This window comes from Hemitrygon akajei, chromosome 3 (genome assembly GCF_048418815.1).
Source record: "Hemitrygon akajei chromosome 3, sHemAka1.3, whole genome shotgun sequence".
In the NCBI taxonomy this organism is placed as follows: Eukaryota; Metazoa; Chordata; class Chondrichthyes; order Myliobatiformes; family Dasyatidae; genus Hemitrygon; species Hemitrygon akajei.
Genome location: NC_133126.1, coordinates 180,924,164 through 180,947,298, shown reverse-complemented (window position 1 = coordinate 180,947,298; position 23,135 = coordinate 180,924,164). Strand labels below are relative to the sequence as shown.

General features: G+C 42.7%; 1 protein-coding gene across 3 annotated transcripts in view; it reads left to right on the top strand.

Moving 5' to 3' along the window:
* The window catches only part of LOC140725691 (sodium/hydrogen exchanger 9-like), a 531,897-nt gene that overhangs the window by 217,720 nt on the left and 291,042 nt on the right, over positions 1-23,135 (top strand). For all 3 annotated transcript variants that reach the window (XM_073041518.1, XM_073041520.1, XM_073041519.1), the window contains exon 9: positions 8,215-8,303. In XM_073041518.1, the coding sequence (XP_072897619.1) occupies positions 8,215-8,303 (89 nt within the window). The remainder of the gene's footprint in view (positions 1-8,214; positions 8,304-23,135) is intronic.

Genomic DNA, 23,135 nt, shown 5'->3' with positions numbered 1-23,135 from the left:
CAGTCTCCTCCCTCGCCTCCCACATTAGCCTGGGCTACATCTCATCTGGTCCAGAGACTTAGCTAACTTGATGCTTTCCAAAAGCTTCAGCACATCCTATTTCTTAATGCCTATATGCTCAAACTTTTCAATCTGTTGTAAGTCATCCGTATAATCACCAATATCCTTTTCCATAGTGAATACCGAAGCAAAGTATTCATTAAGTATCTCTGCTATCTCCTCCGGTTCCATACACACTTTTCCACTGTCATACTTTATTGGTTCTATTCTCTCACATCTTATCCTCTTGCTCTTCACATACTTGCCTGTCTCATTGGAACATACCTATGCAGAATGGCATGCAAATATCCACTGAATATTTGCCACATTTCTGCTGTACATTTCCCTGAGAACATCTGATCCCAATTTATGCTTCCAAGTTCCTGCCTGATAGTTTCATATTTCACCTTACTCCAATTAAACGCTTTCCTAACTTGTTTGTTCCTATCCCTCTCCAAAAAGGAGATAGAGTTGTGATCTCTATCTCCAAAATGCTCTCCCACTGAGAGACCTGACACCTGACCGGGTTCATTTCCCAATACCAGATCAAGTACAGCCTCTCCTCTTGTAGGTTTATCTACATATTGTGTCAGGAAACCTTCCTGAACACACCTAACAAACTCCACCCCATCTAAACCCCTCACTCTAGGGAGATGCCAATCAATATTTGGGAAATTAAAATCTCACACCACTACAACCCGTTATTATTGTAGCTTTCCAGAATCTGTCTTCCTATCTGCTCCTTGATGTCCCTGTTACTATTGGGCAGTCTATAAAAAACACCCAGTAAAGTTATTGACCCCTTCCTGTTTCTAACTTCCACTCACAGAGACTCAGGAGACAATCCCTCCATGACTTCCTCCTTTTCTGCAGCTGTGACATTATATCTGTCAGCAGTGCCACGCCCCCACCTCTTCTGCTTCCCTCCCTGTCCTTTCTGAAGTATCTAAAGCCTGGCACTCTAAGTAACTATTCCTGCCCCTGAGCCATCCAAGTCTCTGTAATAGCCACGACATCATAGCTCCAAGTACTGATCCACACTCTAAGCTCATCTGCTTCGTTCATGATGCTTCTTGCATTAAAATAGACACATCTCAAACCATTGGTCTGAGCGCATCCCTTCTCTATCTCCTGCCTATCCTCCCTCACACACTGTTTCCAAGCTTATTTGTGAGCCAATTACCCCTTTCTCTGTCTCTTCAGTTTGGTTCCCACCCCCTAGCAATTCTAGTTTCAACTCTCCCCAGTAGCCTTAGCAAACCTCCCCACCAGGATATTGCTCCCCCTCGGATTCCAGTTCAATCTGTCCTTTTTGTAGAGGTCACGCTTGCCCCAAAAGAGGTCGCAATGATCCAGAAATCTGAATCCCTGCCCCCTGCTCCAATCCCTCAGTCACGCACTTATCTTCCACCTCACTCCATTCCTGTACTCACTGGAGATTACTACCTTGGAGATCCTGATTCTCAGCTTCCTTCCTAACTCTATGTAGTCTCTTTTCAGGACCTCCTCCCTTTTCCTATCCGTGTCGTTGGTACCAATATGTACCACAATCTCTAGCTGTTCACCTTCCCACTGCAGCATATCATGGATGCAATCAGAAACATCCTGAACCCTGACACCTGGGAGGCAAACTACCATCCATGTTTCTTTCCTGCGTCCACAGAATCGCCTGTCTGACCCCCTAACTGTAGAGCCCCTGTTACTGCTGCCTTCTTCCTTTCCCTACCCTTCTGAGCCACAGGGCCAGACTCTGTGCCAGAGGCGCAGCCACTGTTGCTTCCTTCAGATCAGCTGTTCCCCCTGACAGTATTCAAACAAAAGTACTTATTGTTAAGGGGGATAGGCACAGGGGTACTCTCTAGTATCTGACTGTTGCCCTTCCCTCTTCTGATTGTTACCCACTTATTTGTCTCCCGAAAGTTTGTTGATAGTTTTAAGAAGTTGGTGTTACCCTCATAGTTGCGTTTCTCCAATGCTTGTCTGTGCATGAATGAATAAATAGAGTTAAGACAATACTAATGGTACTTGTTTGGAGTTTTCAGATTGTTACAGCAAACGAAGTTGCTTTTAGATCCTTGGAGGATAGCAGCTGGCAGTCTATTCAGAATTTTTGGCATTCCTGTTGAATTGAACAGGAGATGCTGGATATTACAGCCTCAGCCACGATTCAACTGGAAATCTGCTCAATGGAGCACACAGTGGAGTGGTTGCAAGTGGCATAATTTGATAGTTGGGAATCTGCCACCTTCTTAATGGGTTCTTTCTCGCCATGCCTCTGCAGCCAGTCCCTATCATAGACTTTGATGTTTTATAGGGACAAAATCACAACTCATGTTGATAATTTACCATCAGTCAGGGTCAGTTCCAACTGCCTTCATGTCCTGTTTTCAAGCTTCTTTACAGGAATACTGGTGTTGTTTTTGTTCCCTCTGATCATTCTCCTCATGTTTCCACCCACCTATGAATGTGCTCAGAAGATCCAGCCAGTGTTTGAGCCTGTTGCCCTTGGCAAGTTTCCTGTTTGGTGGGGATCCCAAGTGCAAACTCTATTTTGCTATTTTAATATTACAGTGGACAATGCAGTTGAAAACTGTTTCACCTTTGCTCTCGTTCCTACCTTCTCTGTCATGTATAAGAATGTTTTGTCCACCAGCATTTTTGATTTTGATCATGAGCTTGGAGTTGTTTCATACTATTTTAATCAGTCTACTGAAGGTGGGACCTGCTCATCTGAGTGACAATTGAATACTCTACCGAAAGGCTGTGACAACTTAAGCAGCCGAACAGCTAACTGTCTGTCATTAAGGGTGATTAATGGACATTGTGAAACTTACTGTGTAGTTCAAATCTTCTCTTAGTGCTCTCAAAGAGAGCAATTATCTGACCAGCACATTTTTGACTTTAGAGTGATAGTCACTTAGCCTTCACATTGTAATAACATATTGAAGGAGCTTCCCATCCAGTATGTAGTCCTTCACTACTTAATAACAGAATCCAAGGATACAGGAGGAAGACGGATCCTTAATAACAGAATCCAAGGATATAGGAGGAAGACGGATCCTTGTTTCTTAACACTCTTCTCATCTTCAAAATAGACCCATCAAGCAGAACAGTGCTGTGAAAAATCATATAAGTCTTAATAGTGTTGATGGCAAGCTTTCTTTTCCAGCACTACAAATAACCCAGCACTGCTGATGGTGTCAAATGCTTTGGTGATATACAGTACAATGTTCGATTTGGCTCTCTGCATTTGTTTTCAACTTGACGCAGGGAAAATATCATGGATATAATAGATCTTCCAGCCCTGATTTGATGTTAGACACAGCTTGCAAGATGCTGAAAGTGCATCAAGATGTTGCTTGTGTAAGCTTTTCCCACTGAATTGATAGCAAAATACCTCTGCAGTTGTCACCATCATCTTTATCTTTGTTATTTTTCTACCGCGTGATGGTGTCTGAATACTTTATGGTATCTGACCTTCTTTCCAGCATCTCAGTCACAGTTAATCGAAACTGTAGTAGATTTTCCCACGTTAAAGGGTATCCCTCGGAGTAACAAGAAGGTGTTCCCTTAAATAATCAACGAATAGCTTTGCTTAGCTCATCTACAATGGGCTGTACATCCAATTTCTTTTCAAATGATGAAAGCAGGGAATTATAGACCAGTTAGCCTGACGTCAGTGGTGGGAAAGATGCTGGAGTCAATTATAAAAGAGGAAATTATGACACATTTGGATAGCAGTAGAAGGATCAGTCCGAGTCAGCATGGATTTATGAAGGGAAAATCATGCTTGACTAATCTTTTGGAGTTTTTTGAGGATGTAACTATGAAAATGGACAGGGGAGAGCCAGTGGATGTAGTGTACCTGGACTTCCAGAAAGCTTTTGATAAAGTCCCACATAGGAGATTAGTGGGCAAAATTAGGGCACATGGTATTGGGGGCAGAGTACTGACATGAATTGAAAATTGGCTGGCTGACAGGAAACAAAGATTAGCGATTAACGGGTCCCTTTCGGAATGGCAGGCTGTGACCAGTGGGGTACCGCAAGGTTCGGTGCTGGGACCGCAGCTGTTTACAATATACATTAACGATTTAGATGAAGGGATTAAAAGTAACATTAGCAAATTTGCTGATGACACGAAGCTGGGTGGCAGTGTGAAATGTCAGGAGGATGTTATGAGAATGCAGGGTGACTTGGTCAGGTTGGGTGAGTGGGCAAATGTATGGCAGATGCAGTTTAATGTGGATAAATGTGAGGTTATCACTTTGGTGGCAAGAACAGGAAGGCAGATTACTATCTAAATGGAGTCAAGTTAGGAAAAGGGGAAGTACAACGAGATCTAGATGTTCTTGTACATCAGTCAATGAAAGCAAGCATGCAGGTATAGCAGGCAGTGAAGAAAGCTAATGGCATGCTGGCCTTTATAACAAGAGGAATTGAGTATAGGAGTAAAGAGGTCCTTCTGCAGCTGTACAGGGCCCTGGTGAGACCCCACTTGGAGTATTGTGTGCAGTTTTGGTCTCCAAATTTGAGGAAGGACATTCTTGCTATTGAGGGAGTGCAGCGTAGGTTCACAAGGTTAATTACCGGAATGGCGGGACTGTCATATATTGAAAGATTGGAGCGACTAGGCTTGTATACACTGGAATTTAGAAGGATGAGAGGGGATCTGATTGAAATATAGAAGATTATTAAGGGATTGGACACACTGGAGGCAAGAAGCATGATCCCGCTGATGGGTGAGTCCAGAACTAGAGGCCACAGTTTAAGAATAGGGGGTAGGCCATTTAGAACAGAGATGTGGAAAAACTTTTTCACCCAGAGAGTGGTGGTTATGTGGAATGCTCTGCTCCAGAAGGCAGTGGAGGCCAAGTCTCTGGATGCATTCAAGAGAGAGTTAGATAGAGCTCTTATAGATAGCGGGGTCAAGGGATATGGGGAGAGGGCAGGAACGGGGTACTGATTATGTATGATCAGCCATGATCACAGTGAATGGCAGTGCTGGCTAGAAGGGCTGAATGGCCTACTCCTGCACCTACTGTCTATTGTCTATTGTCTATTGACTGTCATAAAAGACCTCTCTTCAGTACAGATGTCTTGCATATTTCATGATGCTGTCTGTGATACTGGCAAAGCCATTTCATATAGGATCAAGACAATATCTGATTAGTTTAAGATTTAAGATAATTTAAGCTTTATTTGTCCAATGTACATCGATTGAGCACTGATGGTTGCTTGGAAACTCCACAATAGAAATTTTGATAAGCTTTACAATTTTTTGTTTGCTCACTTTGAAGCTGACACCAAGCAGATGATACCTTGCTACAAGAAGTTATATTTGGCTTCATGGATTGAGCCTGTATCTGGGAGATCTTCAATATTAGCACTGAATTCGTAAAGCTCCTGGCTGATCACAGCTGATTGCTGAATCTCTGGAGGCACAGGAGATTCTGCAGATGCTGGAAATTTTGAGCGACACGCATGAAGTGCCGAAGGAACTCAGCAGGTCAGGCAGCTTCTCCCTCACCTGTTTTTGCCTAACACCTGCCAGCTTGTACCAGATTTGAGTAATTTCGCAAAGTCTTTGAAATGATGCCATGGGTTGAGAGAGAAGTGTGTGGTAATCTTCATAGCTCCTATAGATTGCATTTTATCTTGATGTATTTCTGCAATGATTGTTCTTACTGACATCGTTAGTCTCTGTGCATTTGTTTTTGGATGCACTCTGAAAGGCACCCCCGACCAAATAGTCTACGTATTCCTCTGATAAGTGTTGAGAATGGGATGATGGAGAGAGAATGTCCCATGCTACATCTGCACCTCTGAATTCCGAATCAAAATCACGATATTGAATATTTATGTTTTGTTCTCTTTTTCTAGCAATAGAAAACCAGTACTGTAAAATACTGGCACAATCCAGCAGCCAGCATAATCTAGGCTGGGTAATGGCCATGAATTGTTAGTAATGCCTGCTTCAGAAAATAGTCCAGACTGCTCAGCATATTGATGCTCACTGTTCAATGGCCTGAGCATGTTAGTCCATCTGTGAGTGGAGAGATTGGTTAAGACTGGGGCAAGTTGCTGAAATGCAAATCAGTTTAGAGTTACAGCAGTACTTCTAAGGAGATTTTCACAATATTTTGATCTTTTAAAATTGTTTGCTTTTCTAAATTAACTTTGGTTGTTTGTTCCACTTATTATTGCGCCAGATAAATTATCTGACTGTAGCAATGGTAGATTTACATTGTCATGGTGCCATTTAATCTGAAAAGTTAACAATGCTTTTCAACTGGTGTAAAGTGATTACAATTTTCTGGCAGATTCCTGGAGAATTTATGACAATCTTCTGTGACCAAGGACCCTGCTTAGAGTTGTTTGAAGTACAATTCTCTCTGTGCATTGCAGGCTTTTATTCTTTGTGAGACTCCTTAAAAGAGAGTCAACTGAAGCTTTCCTTAAGTTTGCCTTCCCCTCCTCCTGTTGACCATGATAATTCCATTCATTGCACTCCCACCCTTTTATTTATGCAATAGAATTTCTATTGTATTTCTTTTTACTCTATAAATGCCTGCAAGAAAATGAATCTAGGGGCAGTTTGATCATACTTTGGAAATAGATTTGCTTTGAACTTTGAACTTCATTCTCCCATCCAGAACATAAATAAGATTTCCCTTGTCCTCAGCTTTCAACTACATTAACCTCTGCATTCAATGGGTTAACTTCTGCCTTTACTGCCACCTTCAATGTGATCCCTGCCCCCTTCCTTTCAGGATTCCAAAGGGGCTGTTCCCTCCATGGATCCCTGGTTCACTCTTCCATCTTTAACACTGCTTCACTCTCCTTCTCACACTATTTCCCATACAATAGCAGAAGACGCACTCTCTGGCCTTCTATCACTGGTGTGGGGAGGGGAAGATACACCCAGCCCTGAAACACCAGCAAGGTAATTTGTTTACAGACTATTGCAGGAAGTCTTTTTGGTGCTCCTGCTCCCCCCCCCCCACTTCCCCTTTTCCCAACCATGATTCCCTCTCCCTGCCCCCTTCCCACTCTCAGTCCACAATAAAGACCCATATCAGAATCAAGTTTGTTATCACGCACACACGTCATGAAATTTGTCTATTTTTGCAGCAGCAGCAGCACAGTGCAATGCATCAAATAACTACAGTACTTGCAAATGTCCTAGGCACCCTAGCTATGTTCTGTATATGTGCCCAGGACAGTACTGTGTATATGCCAAGGGCAGTATTGTGTATGTGCCAAGGGCAGTACTGTGTATATGCCTAGGGCAGTACTGTATACATGCCAAGGACAGTACTGTGTATATGCCTAGGACAGTACTGTATACATGCCAAGGACAGTACTGTGTATATGCCTAGGACAGTACTGTATACATGCCAAGGACAGTACTGTGTATATGCCTAGGGCAGTACTCTGTATGTGCCTAGGGCAGTACTGTGTATGTGCCGAGGACAGTACTGTGTATGTTCCTGGGGCAGTACTGCGTACGTGCCGGGGGCAGTACTGCGTACGTTCCTGGGGCAGTACTGCGTACGTGCCTGGGGCAGTACTGCGTACGTGCCGAGGACAGTACTGTGTATGTTCCTGGGGCAGTACTGCGTACATGCCTGGGGCAGTACTGTGTATGTGCTTAGGACAGTACTGCAATTACATCAAGGTAGTATAGGTTTTTGTTTCAGGATTGAGAGTCTGCTTACAGGTGTGTTTAGGATTTGAACCAGGCAACTGCTACAACGACTCCATGTACTTCTGTGATGGAGTAAGGAGGAAGCGAATTAAATTGACTCAGTCAAAGCTCTGGCAGTGGATGCATTTATCTGCAGCTGACACAGGCAACAACTGATCATCATGTACAGGTCTAAAAACAAGTAATAATCACTGTTCCTAGTCAATGTTACAGGCAGCTGCCAGTGCAGAGTTGACAGCATTATCAATGGTTGTAAACTTCTTTTAAGACTTCTTCAGGGATCCCAGAATAAAAAGACACCATTTTAAAGTTCCTTATTTGGGCAGTGTTCTAAACGCAATTTCTTTGTAAGAGGTCCTAATGAGAAACCACCTTCTCTTATGATTAATGTTCTAAGTCAAGCTTTTCAGAATCTTGAGACAAAAACCTTCACTAAAAGCATGCATTGTTTTTTTCTTATTGCAGGAATTGTTGCCGTTCTCTTCTGTGGAATCACACAGGCTCATTACACCTACAATAATCTTTCTGATGAAGCAAAGATGAGGACAAAGCAGGTAGGAAGTATGCTTCTGTTTGCATTTCAGTGACAGTGCACTTCAGATTGTTGGAGAAGTCAAATCAGAAGATTCTTACAGTTAAGGCATTTATTGCAACAAAATACTTAAAGCAACAATGATTACGTTTAGGTAATGGCCACCTTTCCTGGTTTCAAAGTGCCAACTCCACTACAACCCGACAGCAACACTTAGCCAACAAATTTATTCCTGGCAACCAATTCCAGCTGTTAATTGGCCAACATTCAACAGAGTTGCTCAGTCTCTGTTCCAGCAACCTCTTCAGCCGTGTCTGGTGTCCTCTAATTTGACGGAATTCATTCTCTGCTTCAGCTGCAGCTTTTCACTGCTCCTGGCCTGGACGTAGGGAACTTTGGACAGAGGGCAGTCTCAATGCTGAATGATTCACAAAAGTACAAAGGCAAGGACTGGAGCCGGGAGTGGGAGGGAGGGGATGGCAGAGTAACCTTCTGGAAAGATGGGTGGGAGCAGGGTAGAAGTGCCTGAGGTTCAGCTCAGTGGAATCCTCCATGAGAATGTTAAAGTTGAACAACATTAGGACTGTTGGTCTCAAGACTTAAAAGAGTTTGATTGTGTGTGGAATAGGTTCCCCTGTAGAGAGAGTTACCCACTGTTTGATTCTCCTTCACTCCCCCACTTGATCCACTTTCTCCTTTGCCCCATTTAATCTTCTCTCTCCCCCCTGCTCAATCCTCTTTCTTCCCATCCCACGCAAAAGACCATAACACAGAGGAACAAACTTATGCCATTCAGCCCATCAGCTGTGTTCTGCTATTCTATCATAGCTGATTTATAACATTTCCTCTCAACCCCATTCTCCAGCCTTCTCTCTATAACCTTTGATGCCTTTACTTATCAAGAACCTATCAGCCTCCACTTTCCACTTTAAATATACCCAATGACTTGGCCATCACAGCCGTCTGTGGCAATGAATTCCACAGACTGACCACCGCCTGGCTAAACGTAAAGCAGTATTTCTGGAGCCTCAGTTCCTACATTGTCATAATTGGCATTTGGATTATTACTGTTGCATGCACAGAGATACAGTAGCACAGTGGCTAGCACAGCGTTTTACAGGACCAGCAATGTGGGTTCATTTCCCACTGCTGCCTGTAAGGAGTTCGTACATTCTCCCCGTGACTGTCTGGGTTTCCTCCGGGGGCTCCAGTTTCCTCCCACAGTCCAAAGACCAGACCAGTTGGTAGGTTAATTGGTCATTGTAAGTTGTCCTGTCTGATTAAGTTGGAGGATTGCTGGGCGGCACAGCTCAAAGAGCCTATTTTGCATTGCGTGTCTGTCAATAAATAAATAAGTGCAATGACTCCCCAACCCCCCCCCCCCACTCGATCCCCTTTCTCCCACCCCCAGCTTGTACTTTTTCTTACTCCCCCGTTGATCCTCTTTCTCACTGCATGAGATCCTGTTTCTCCTCTCCTTTTCCAAAGTAACACGACTGACTTTCCCTTTTGTATTCCTGTTCACCATTCCCCAAGCCGCTGTTCACACAGTTCAGTGACAGTGGCCTCTGTCACTGCCACCAATATGGTAAGTGTACTCACCCACCTATCTTCCCCTCACTTGGAATCACCTATCATCTGCCAGCTAGTGTTCACCCCCCTCCATCTTTTTTATTCTGGCTTTTGCCTCCTCATTTCTATTCTTGACGAGGGGGACTCGGCCTTCATCAGGACTGGGAAGGAAGGAAGCAGAGCCAGGAGCTCATTCCCCACCATAGATGCTGCCTGACCTGCTGAGTTTCTCTAGCATTTTGAGTGTTGCCTGGATGCACGAGGAAACACGAAACAATCCTCACGGAAGGATCAGAAATGGAGAGCGTGAGCAGTTTCAAGTTCCTGTGTGTCAAGATCTCTGAGGATCTAACCCGGTCCCAACATATTGATGCAGCTATAAAGAAGGCAAGACAGTGGCTATATTCCATTCGGAGCTTGAAGAGGTTTGGTTTGTCACCTAAAACACTCAGAAACATCTATAGATGTACGATGGAGAGCATTCTGACAGGCTGCATCACTGTCTGGTATGGGGGTGGAAGGGCTACTGAACAGGATTGAAAGAAGCTGCAGGAAGTTGTAAAGTTAGTCGGCTCCATCTTGGGGACTAGCCTCCATAGTATCCAAGACATCTTCAAGGAGTTGTCCCTCCGAAAGGCGGCATCCATTTATAAGCACCCCACCACCCAGGACGTGGCCTCTTCTCATTACTGCCATCAGGTAGGAGGTACAGAAGCCTGAAGGCACAAACTCAGCGATTCAGGAACAGCTTCTTCCCCTCTGCCATAGGATTCTTAAATGGACATTGAACCCATTAACACTACATAACATCTTTTTATATATATTTCTGTTTTTGCATTATTTTTAATCTAACTATTTAATATACATATATACTTACATTTATTTATTTCTCCCTTTCTATATTATCATGTTTTGCATTGTACTGCTGCTGCAAAGTTAACAAATTTCAAGACATGTCCCAGTGATAATAAACCTGAGTCTGACTCTGATGAGCCCGATACATTGTACTTACTGTAGCTGTAGGATTAATGGCAAGAGAAACACCAAGGGGGTACAGGTTCAGGGAATTTTAGAACAAATATGGTTGTGAGTCATTGATTGGAAGACATTTTGGGTGTCACTGGCCACTGTAGCCATAAAACCGTAGCTAAGTAATAACATCTTTGTCTTATTGTGGTCATTCCCACACGTTAGTGCTTTACTAATGCTGCATACTCCTGTCCCCATACACCAATAGCACAGGTTCATTTTGCTGACTCCAAGTTGTAATTCAGCTTATGAATTCCTTTGGATCTGTTCCAGGCCAATAAACTGTACATGGTTGCCATACCAACAGGCTAGATTTATATTGTTACTGAGGGAAAAAAAGATAACTTGGATTAATTCAGGTAAATCCAAACCATGGTAATATTTCCATTTTGCTCTAATGGCCTTTCAAATTAATGCTGAATTACGGCGAGGTTTATGTTGTTCACTCGCATCCACTTCGAAATAGTTGCACCAACTGCAAATTTTTTAAACTTCTAATCTTGACAGAGGAGGGAGTTGAATCTGATTCATCTGTGTTGTACCCCATAGAGAGCAGGCAACCTTACAAACACAGTGAATGACCCATATTGGGTTAAGATATTAAAACAGTATTTCATACCAATGACAATGCTTTTTAAAAATAATAATGTAGATATTTCTGACAAGGGAAACATTTTACTTTCCATTACCATTCAGCCCTAAGATGGCAGTGGTGGTGGCGGTGGTGAGCAAATTTCTTGAGCGGCAACTGTCCAGAAGGAGACGAGATGGCATGATTAGCAAGTTGGAGTCACAGGAGACTGTAGATGCTGGAATCTGGAGGAAAAGTAATTACAAGCTGCTGGAAAAACTCAGCAGCATCTGTAGATTTAGAGGGATAATCAAAATTTCAGATCAGGACCCTGCATCGGGACTGAGAGTGTAAAGTGGGGGGATTTGGTATCTGGTATAAAGAGGTGAGGCGAGGCAGGAGCTTGGGGAGCAGAGGTTGATGGCCCAGGTGCGGGAGGGAAGAGTGGACGTTGGTGCGAATGTTTCTGGTACTGGGAGAGTCTAGTAGGATCAGAGGGCCTCAGAATAGGAGACTGTTGCTTTAGAACAGGGATGATGAGAAGTTTCTTTACCTGGAGGGTGGTGAATCTGTATGAATCAATGTCACATTCAGCTATGGAGGTCAAGTCATTGGGTACCTTTAAAGCACAAGTTGATATGTTCTTGATTAGTTAGGACAAAAGATGTTACGGGAAGAAGGCAAGAGAATGGGATCAAGAGAGAAAATATATCAGCCATGATGCATGGGCCAAATGGCCTAATTCTGCTCCTGTGTGTTATTGTTCTAAACAAGCTATGGAGGGTGAGAAGTGGAGACAACAGAAGACTGCTGACAATGGAATCTGGTAAGGAAGGAAGGAGATGAGTGGAACCAGATAAGTGAGGAACGGTGGGAAGATGGGAGCAACAGGGGAAGGAAGAGTAGTCCCTGTGGTGTGAATGTGTGGGTGGCTGATAGGCAGATGGAACCAGGTGGGGAAGAGGAAAGCAGAGGGGTGTTTGAGAACTCCTAGGTGCATTCATAAAGAAACAAAAAGGAACAGTGAGGGTGTAGGTTACCTGAAAATGGAGCATTTCATATTCATGCCATTTGGTTGCAGACTGCCCAGTCAGAAGATGAAATGCTTTCTCTTCGATTTATATTCGGCCTCGCTCTGTAGCAGTGGAGGTCAGGGTGTGGGAAGAAGGAGGGAAGTTAAAATGGCGTGCAGCTGCAAGATCAAGATGGCCATGTGGATGGAATGCAGGTGCCTAGCAAAGTTTTTAATTTGCAGGTGGCACTAAAATTGATATTGTAGTAGACAAGGAAGAAGTTGTCTAGGGTTAAGACAGGATATATATTGGGAAAATAGGAAAGGAAATAGCTAATGAATTTTAACTCCAACAACTACTAAGTGATACTTTTTGGGGTATCAGGCCAGGACACACACAGCGAATGGCAGAGCCCTGGAGATTGTCACTGAAAAGTGAGACCTTATAGTGCAAGTTTGCTGAAGGGTTGCCTCTTCCACCTATCACCTCTCAGCTTTTCACAGAATTTCCTTCCATTCCCTCCCCACCAGCTTTTCCCCTGGACTCACCTTTTGACTGCCAGCTTGTGCTCCTACCCCTCCTCCTCCTGGCTTTCGCCCCCTTCCAGTCCTGATGATGGCTCTCAGCCTGAAACGTTGTTCCTTTCCTTCCATAGATGCTGCCAGACCTGCTGGGTTGTAGCAGCATTCTGTGTGTATCGGGGAGTGACACATATAGACAGAGTGGTGAACAAGGTATATGCTAGATAGATAGATAGATAGATAGATAGATACTTTCTATGCTTCCTGTTACTGGCTGAGGCATTGAGTATAGGAGTTGGGACGTTATGTTACAGATGAACGAATCATTGGTTAGGCTGCACTTAGAATGCTGTTTTGGTTACCAATCTATATGAAAGATGTGCCTATGTTAGCAAAGGTGCAGAAAAATCTACAGGAATGTTGCCCAGATTCTGGGGAGGCTGAGGAATGTCCTTAAGAGATTTATGAAAGTACAAGGGGCATAAATAGTCGCAGTGTTTTTTCCTGAGAAGGGAATTCTATGACTAAAGGGTATAGGGTTAAGGTAGAAGGGGAAATATATAAAGGGGATCTGCAAAGCAATACAAGATAATGAGAGACATTGATCATGTAGATGGCCAGAGGCTTTTTCTCAGGGCTGAAATGGCTTACATGAGGGGGCATTGTTTTAAGGTGCTTGGAAGTAGGTCAGGATGTCAGGGGTAAGTTTTTCACACAGTGAGTGGCGTGTGTGTGGAATGCACTGTCAATAACAGTGGTAGAAGCAGATACAATAGGATCTTTTAAGAGTCTCTAAGATAGGTACATGGAACTTAGAAATATAGAGGGCTATGTGGTAGGGAAATTATAGGCAGTTTACTTTATTGTCACCAAACAATTGATACTAGAGTGTACAATCATCACAGTGATATTTGTTTCTGCGCTTCACGGTCCCTGAAGTACAAATCAAAGTAAATATAATAAAAATTTAAATTATTAATCATAATTAGAAAATAGAAAAGGGAAAGTAAGATAGTGGAAGTAAGTAAGTAAGGGAAATCAGGTCCAGATATTTGGAAGGTACGGCCCAGATCCAGGTCAGGATCTGTTCAGCAGTCCAGTTGGAAAGAAGCTGTTCCCAAATCTGGCCAAGTTTCTAGAGTAGGTTGCATGGTTGGCACAATGTTGTGGGCTAAAGGGCCTGTAATGTGCTGTAGATTTCTATGTACTATGTTCAAATCACAAACACGAGATTCTGCAGATGATGAAAATCAAAAATAACATACAGATTCCTTCTTATAACCGTATAACCATATAACAATTACAGCACGGAAACAGGCCAACTAAACTCTAGATTTAGTGTTGTGCAATGAACCGGCTTTGATCAGGGACCTCGAGGTAAAGGAACCATTAGGAGGTAGTGACCATAATATGATATGTTTTAACCTACAATTTGAGAAGGAGAAGGGAAAATCGGATGTGTCAGTATTACAGTTGAACAAAGGGAACTATGGAGCTATGAGGGAGAAGTTGGCCAAAGTTCAATAGAACAATACCCTAGCAGGGAAGACAGTGGAAGAAAAATGGCAGGTATTTCTGGGAATAATGCAGAAGGTGTAGGATCGGTTCATTCCAAAGAGGAAGAAAGATCCTAAGGGGAGTAAGGGGCGGCCGTGGCCGACGAGGGAAGTAAAGGGCAGTATAAAAATAAAAGAGAAGTATAACATAGCAAAGATGAGCGGGAAACCAGAGGACTGGGAAGCTTTTAAAGAGCAAAAGAAGATAACAAAAAAGGCAATACACCAAGAAAAAATGAGGTGCGAAGGTAAACTAGCCAAGAATATAAAGGAGAATAGTAAAAGCTTCTTTAGGTATGTGAATAGCAAAAAAATAGTTAAGACCAAAATTGGGCCATTGAAGACAGAAACGGGTGAATTTATTATGGGGAACAAGGAAATGGCAGATGAGTTGAACAGGTACTTTGGATCTGTCTTCACTAGGGAAGACACAAACAATATCCCAGATGTAATAGTGGCCAAAGGAACTAGGGTAAAGGATGAACTGAAGGAAATTTATATTAGGCAAGAAACGGTGTTGAGTCTGAAGGCTGATAAGTCCCCGGGACCTGATGGTCTGCATCCCAGGGTACTTGAAGAGGTGGCTTTAGAAATCGTGGACGCTTTGGTAATCATTTTCCAATGTTCTATAGATTCAGGAACAGTTCCTGCTGATTGGAGGGTGGATAATGTTGTCCCACTTTTCAAGAAAGGAGGGAGAGAGAAAACAAGGAATTATAGACCAGTTAGCCTAACATCAGTGGCGGGAAAGATGCTGGAGTCAATTATAAAAGAGGAAATTACGACACATTTGGATAGCAGTAGAAGGATCAGTCCAAGTCAGCATGGATTTATGAAGGGAAAATTATGCTTGACTAATCTTCTGGAGTTTTTTGAGGATGTAACTATGAAAATAGACAAGGGAGAGCCAGTGGATGTAGTGTACCTGGACTTCCAGAAAGCTTTTGATAAAGTCCCACATAGGAGATTAGTGGGCAAAATTAGGGCACATGGTATTGGGGGCAGAGTACTGACATGGACTGAAAATTGGCTGGCTGACAGGAAACAAAGAGTAGCGATTAACGGGTCCCTTTCGGAATGGCAGGCTGTGACCAGTGGGGTACCGCAAGGTTCGGTGCTGGGACCGCAGCTGTTTACAATATACATTAATGATTTAGATGAAGGGATTAAAAGTAACATTAGCAAATTTGCTGATGACACGAAGCTGGGTGGCAGTATGAAATGTCAGGAGGATGTTATGAGAATGCAGGGTGACTTGGACAGATTGGGTGAGTGGGCAAATGTATGGCAGATGCAGTTTAATGTGGATAAATGTGAGGTTATCCACTTTGGTGGCAAGAACAGGAAGGCAGATTACTATCTAAATGGAGTCAAGTTAGGAAAAGGGGAAGTACAACGAGATCTAGATGTTCTTGTACATCAGTCAAGGAAAGCAAGCATGCAGGTACAGCAGGCAGTGAAGAAAGCTAATGGCATGCTGGCTTTTATAACAAGAGAAATTGAGTATAGGAGTAAAGAGGTCCTTCTGCAGCTGTAGTATTGTAATACCCCACCTGGAGTATTATGTGCAGTTTTGGTCTCCAAATTTGAGGAAGGACATTCTTGCTATTGAGGGAGTGCAGCGTAGGTTCACAAGGTTAATTCCCGGAATGATGGGACTACCATATGTTGAAAGATTGGAGCGACTGGGCTTGTATACACTGGAATTTAGAAGGATGAGAGGGGATCTGATTGAAATATAGAAGATTATTAAGGGATTGGACACACTGGAGGCAAGAAGCATAGAAAGGAGTTTTATGCTAAATTCAAAATCAGAATCCAGTTTATTGTCACTGACATCAGTTATGAAATGCGCTGTTTTGTGGCACCAGTACAGTGCAGGCAAAACAAGTTACTATAAGTTACAGTAAATAAAAAAAATATTGTGAAAGTGGAATAGTGAGGCAGTGTTCATGGACCATTGAGAAATCTGATGACGGAAGTGAAGAAACTGTTCCCAAAACATTGAGTGTGGATCCTGAGGCTCCTGTACCATCTGCCCTGATGGTAACGATGATAAGAGGGCATGTTCTGGATGGTACAGGTCCTTAATGATGGATCCTTGAGAATTGCCTTTGGAGGGGGTTCTCTGTGGTGTGCCTGTGATGAGGATAGCTGTGTCTACAACCTCCTGAGGCCCCTGACAAATCTGTGCATTGGTGGCTCCATTCTAGATGGAAATGTAATCAGTCAGACTACGCTCCACGGTACATCTGTAGAAATTTGCTGGAACTTCAGGTGACATACCAAAGCTCTTCAAACTCCTTTGCTGCATCAAATATAGCATATTTTTAGGATATAGCATAGATTTGCAGTTCACAGTATATACCACCTAAAATAACAGTTTACCTGTTATCCTTGGCAGCAGAGAATAGCTTTTCTTAGCTGGTGGTTTTGTGGAGGGTGCAGGATTCCGATGCTGACAAAGGGATTTTTCATTAGGTGACTCTGGACTGGATGTGAATCTTGGTGACAAGGGCAACAGTCAATTCAGTATGTCACTCAGTCTGAGGAACTGACTTATTAACATAACCAGTGATGCATTTATTTATATGTGATAAAAGATTCCTCCTTTATCACCTCCTTGTCTTGGTGCTATGGAAACGGGATCATTTACTATGTGAGGCAGATTTTGCTGTAGCAGCTTCTGCAGCTTTTAAGGTCAGCAGTCACAAAAACACATTTCCCATTAGCTGGGAGTCGGATTGCTTCTGTTCCATTTACTTCTACATTTCACGCTGATGTGTCTTTAGACACCATATATTCAGTAGTGTACACCTTTTCTTTCCAACAACAGCAAAGCAGCGTTTCCTTTTCAGTCCTTAAATTGATACCATCAACCCAGAGTAGTACACCATCCCACCATTTCTCCTAAATTGCTTCTGTTAGTCATGTTTCTTTCAAATTGCCAGTTCTGCATCTCTGGCTTCTCCATGGGGTGAAACTAGTCTTCAAACACAAAGGGAAAGAAGAGCATTTAATCTGCTGAAAATTTCAGACTAGCAGGTGACTCAGAGCACCTCAAGTGCTGGAGAAAAGAATGAACGATCTGAAAGATTTACAGCCCAGTCGATAGGAGAACTTGTTACTTCAACTGTATGTGTGTTCATTCCACTCTCTCACTTTGTCATGGTCAGCAGATTGTGTTTCCCAAACTCTGTCATTAATGCTCCTGGCCAGCATCCCATCTAGTGAATTGCACAGCGACAGCCAATTGCAGCAAAGTCCAGGAAATAATCAAATTTGACAGATACATCTCTGAGATAACAGTTAAATTAATAGCTCCTTTTATTCATTGGCCCACAATTTTCTGTTAATGTAACACTGGGCCTAATGGTGTTCACTCTTAGTTAAGTGGAAATTGTTTCAACTACTTTGGACAAGGGGCAGATGCATAGTTTAATGCAATACCCTGTCATTATATCTGCACCTCGCTGTCTTCTTTACAACTGAACTCCACTGAACAGCCAAAGATCCTGTACATACATGTTAAAGAAAAGCTGAACATCTTGGAGAAAATTCAAATTAGTCCATTTCAATCCAATAAATGTTAAGTGCTTCCAATAACCTCTCTGCCACTCAAAGTAGTCTCATTCCTTCATATTTTAATTCAGAATTGAGATATTGAAAATGTTAAATCGTTTTGTGTTCTCTCTGCCTTTCAATCCAATCTTCTCTTTCTTGATTCCCTTTCCACACTTCACCTAGTTTGAAATGACCCACTTCATTCTCAATCTGTCCGCAGTTAATTTCCCAATTTTGGAACTGGATTGGTTCTGGAGATGCACAGTTGTTTTCATTGTTCATTCAGATGCTCAGGACTCAGATGCCCAGTAACTCTTTCACGGTGACACTACTTACTGCATCTTGCAAGGCAAAATGCTAATAAGCTTAGATGGACAAGGGTAAGTTTATTGATCGACATTGTTCATTATCGTTGATAACTTCATTCACCACTACTGTGAACTGAGTCTATGACCGACAGACTCACTTTCAAGGACTCATTACAACTCTTGTTCTCAATATTATAGTTTATTTGCACAGTTTGTCTTCTTTTGCACATTGGCTGTTTGTCAGTCTTTGTTTATGTCTAGTTTTTCCATAAATTATATTCTTTTTTCCCCCCCTGTAAATGCCTGCAGGCAAATTAATCTCAAGGTAGTATATGGTATCATATATGTACTTTGATAATAAATTTACATAGAGCTTTGATCCTGCTATAGGAAATTATGGCTTGAATTTAAATTTGTTTATTACTGTTACATACTATTGTCGTACTGTTTATCAGTACCAAATGTAGTGAAAATTTTACGGATGAATGGAATGCACCATCAATAACTCTTGGAGACGTGAGGCGAGAGATAGGCTTTTATTAGCTGGAAGAAAGCACTGTCAGCGGTAAGAGACCATCACACAACATCCTGGAGACTGAGGGAGGAGCAGTGCCTCCAATCGCCTTTATACCGGGGTCTGTGGGAGGAGCCACAGGAGCAGTCAGCAGGGGGGGGGGGGGGGGGCGTGTCCAGACAGGTATATGTAGTTCACCACAGAATGCCACCCCTACAGATCATTTCAAAGCACAAGCACATCCTGGCAGAAACAAAGGGAGAAGTTTTACAGTGAAGAGAAACTGCGGTGCAGATAGACAGTGAGGATCAGTGGCAATAACAAGGTAGATTGTCAGCACAAGAGTCTATCTTTAATGTATACAAGGTCCATTCAGGAGTCTGATAACAGCTCAGTGAGAACTATTTGTTTTTTTATCATGGCTGCATTCAAATCCTGGACCAAGTTTATGATTTGAATTTGTAGTTCTCCAGTTGCGTGGTCATAATACATTGGGGTTGCATTTGTATAGCACTGAGTGCCTACAGTCCAGCAGCAAGACTTGGACCTCAGAAATACTGTTGGTCCCTGTTCAATGTTCATCCAACAGCTGCTGATAACTTCATCCAACCCTTCTGGAATTTCCAGACTGAGGTTATTTTTCTTGTCTGCTGAGATGCAGTCAGTGCCCCAATGTGACCCATTTCCTGTCTCACTGAGCCATTGTTTTCAGCTATTGCCAGCTACAGCTGTTTCCTTCCAGAGTATAAATATAAAATCCTTTCTCTTCAAATCTTTTTCCTTCCTCATTCTGTATTTTCCTATTCCAACACTCTCTGACCAAGTTTTTAGTTAATTGTCCTAACATGTCTCCATGTGGCTGGAGATATTTGCATGAGAATGTACTTGGGATAATTTGTTAAGTTTCCGATGGTAAATAAGATGTTCCTGGGGTTTTGTTTTTGCATTTCAGCCTCCATGCACTCTTCTGGTTCATTCAGGTTCAACAGAGTTGCAGATCAGGCAGTATTGAAGCAGGTCCTTTGAGCCATGGAGCCTGCACTGGTAAGACCACACGACATAGGGTCAGAATTAGGTCATTTGTTTTTGGGTGAAAAGCTGATTTGAAGAGCTTGAGAGCGGTTTCGGGCTCAGTGGCAAAATCCGGACCAGGAACAAGTCGCTGGACAGTGAGGACTAGGCCCCGAGCCCTTCGTAGTAGCTGGGTCCTAGTGTGGGGTACAATCTGATGTTTGGGCAGTTTAAACACAGGCCCAGATCGGAGGCAACTCTCCGCAATCTTCACTCCTCTCTCCAGGATGCTAGAGCTTTTTGCTGTCCCATTGTTCGGTCAATTTAAATGCCAGCCCACATAAACTGATAAGACAGGGTGTCGGGATCCGAGGCGAGAGCTGATTTTGCTCTCTCACCACGATGGTCACTTCTCTTCCACAGTGCTGAGGCTACGAAGATTGCTTTGGCTGCTGTGCTCTGTGGCTGCTAAAATAAGGTATATATATATATATATATATATATATATATATATATATATATATATATAGAGAGAGAGAGAGAGAGAGAGAGAGAGAGAGAGAGAGAGAGAGAGAGAGAGAGAGGGCGGGGGGGAGAGAGAGAGAGAGGGAGAGGGAGGGAGAGAGAGGGAGAGGGAGGGAGAGAGAGGGAAAGGGAGAGAGAGAGGGAGGGAGGGGGGAGAGAGAGAGAGAGAGAGAGAGCGCTGGGGTGCCTAAGATCTTTTGTACAGAACTGCATTAGTCAATGTGGAGAGGAGAGCGTGTTTGTAAATCTGGCTGGAGCAAAGGATGTTGGGAATGGTGAGAGTGCAGCGCCGTGGGAGGGGTGTGGGACAGGTGACAGACAAGAAGTGCCAGGTGTGGGTGCAGACACACCCAGCTTTGAGACAACAGGCAAGGTAATTTCATTCCAAACAATTGGTTTATTGATCATTACACAATGTCTCTCTAGTGCTTCCCGTTCCCTCCCATTTTCCCAACCTTGATTCCACTCTCCCTGCTCCATACCCACAATAGAGACCATAGTAGAATCTGGTTTATCATCACTCATGCATGTCATGAAATTTGTTCCTTTTTTGCTGCACTGCAATACATAACATTACTGCAGTACTGTGCAAGGGTCTTAGGCACCCTAGCTTTATTTAAATATATATAATAAAAATATATATGCCTAAGACTTTTGCACAGTATTATATATTTTACATCAACCCCCTGATATTATTTAGGTTTATAATGGCTTTCACTTGAATCTACAAAGAAGACATTGCTATGAAGTGCCAAGCTGTATTGTATATTATTTACAGAGAGAGACCTGAGCTAGTTGTACATTGACTTGACCAATAATTTTTTTCACCCAGAATTTCACCTTGTATAATTCTTAGGGACTGATTAATTTTATTCTCTTCCTGTTTTTATGTATGTAGCTTTCTTCCAGCTGCTTTCCTTTGCTGAACCACAAACTTTAGTATTTCATCTTTTCCTAACAAATATTTGATTTGTCATTCTGTCCTGAAAAGTCAGATATTACATTTTGAGTTTGTGAGCAGTTTTATGCCCCATATCCAAGAAAGGATGTGCTGATATTAGAGAGAGTCCAGAGGAGATTTACGAAAATGATCCTGGGATGAAAGTGTTAATGAAGGAGGAGTGTCTGATGACTCTAGGCCTGTATTTACTGTAATTTAGAAAAATCGGAGGGTGGGGGGGGGGGGGTCATGCAGTGGATGCTTCCAATAGTTGTGGAATCTAGGACCAGAGGGCACAGCCTCAGACTAGAAGGCCGTCTCTTTAGAACAGAGATGAGGGCAAACTTCATTCGCCAGAGGGTGATAAATTTATAGAATTCATTACCACAGACAGTTATGGAAGCCAAGTCATTCGGTATATTTAAAGTGGAGATGGATAGGTTCTTGATTAGTAAGGGTGTCAAAGATTACAGGGAGAAGGCAGGAGAATGGGGTTGAGAGGGTAAATAAATCAGACATGATCAAAATGCAGAGGATATTCAATAGGCCAAATGGCGTAACTATGCTTTTATGACTTATGGCCTTCTACAGCGCTCACATCCAGTAGGTGGGACCAGCCATCGAGACACCAGCTGTATCAGCACTGAACAATGCTGTAGCACTGGCCTCAGTAGCTAAGAATGATTGGTGCTTGTTCATCAAGCAGTATTGTGGTTAGGCTTTGTTCCTGTCCTGCAGAATTGTCAGACTTTCTGTCAAACAAACAAACAAACAAGACCTATCACCTCCAGTGGAATATTTATTTTTAAAGCAGCTTAATCAATTCCCCTCTCCCATCACCTGTATAAACCTTTCCTTAAAAGTACTGGTGCCAACTGGAGTAAAGGTTTATTGTTCCTTGCTGTGATCTGTTCTCTTGTCCTTTGAGTAATGGCCAACAAATATTGCCAGATCATTGGAGAGCTGATATTGATTCCATTTCTCTTCAAGACTCACATAGTATACTTCCCACCATGGATCACTGTTAAGCAGTTAAAAGTGTGAACTCTTGTCTTATTTTTTCCACCTCTTTTGACCATGTTGAAAGCTACTCCCAATGTTCATCCGGGTTCACGCAAGCTAACCTCCCTGACGCAAATTGCAAAGTAGACTTTCCTGGACTTGGAAATTATAGTTATTTTTAAAATGTGACTATTTAATAACTCTAGTATGTTGGATCAATAATTTGATATCTTTTTCATAGGGGATGGTAAGCTGCAAACTTCATATCATCATGAAATATATCTTTCTGCAAAGAATGTGTGAAAAAGCATGCTAGAGAGGAGAGACTCCTCTGAGCTAGTTATTTGCTAGCCACAGTTATGCTTTCACGCATCTTGATGTACTACTGTCAGGAACTGATAGTCATCTCACGTGCACTAACAGCTGCAGCAGTTGAAACAGTAAGCTTCCTACACTCAGGGCCATGCGATGAACTCGGTCTTAATACTGAAAAAAAAGTTTCAAGGCCATAAGACGTCAGAGCAGAATTAGACCATTCAGCCCATCGAGTCTGCTCCACCATTCCACCATGACTGATCTATTAACCTTCTCCCTTCTCCTCGTCACCCTTACTAAGGAAGAAACTATCAACTTCCACTTTAACTATACTCAATGACTTGGCCTCCACAGCTGTCTGTGGCAATGAATTCTACAGATACACCACCGTCTAGCTGAAGAAATTCCTCAAC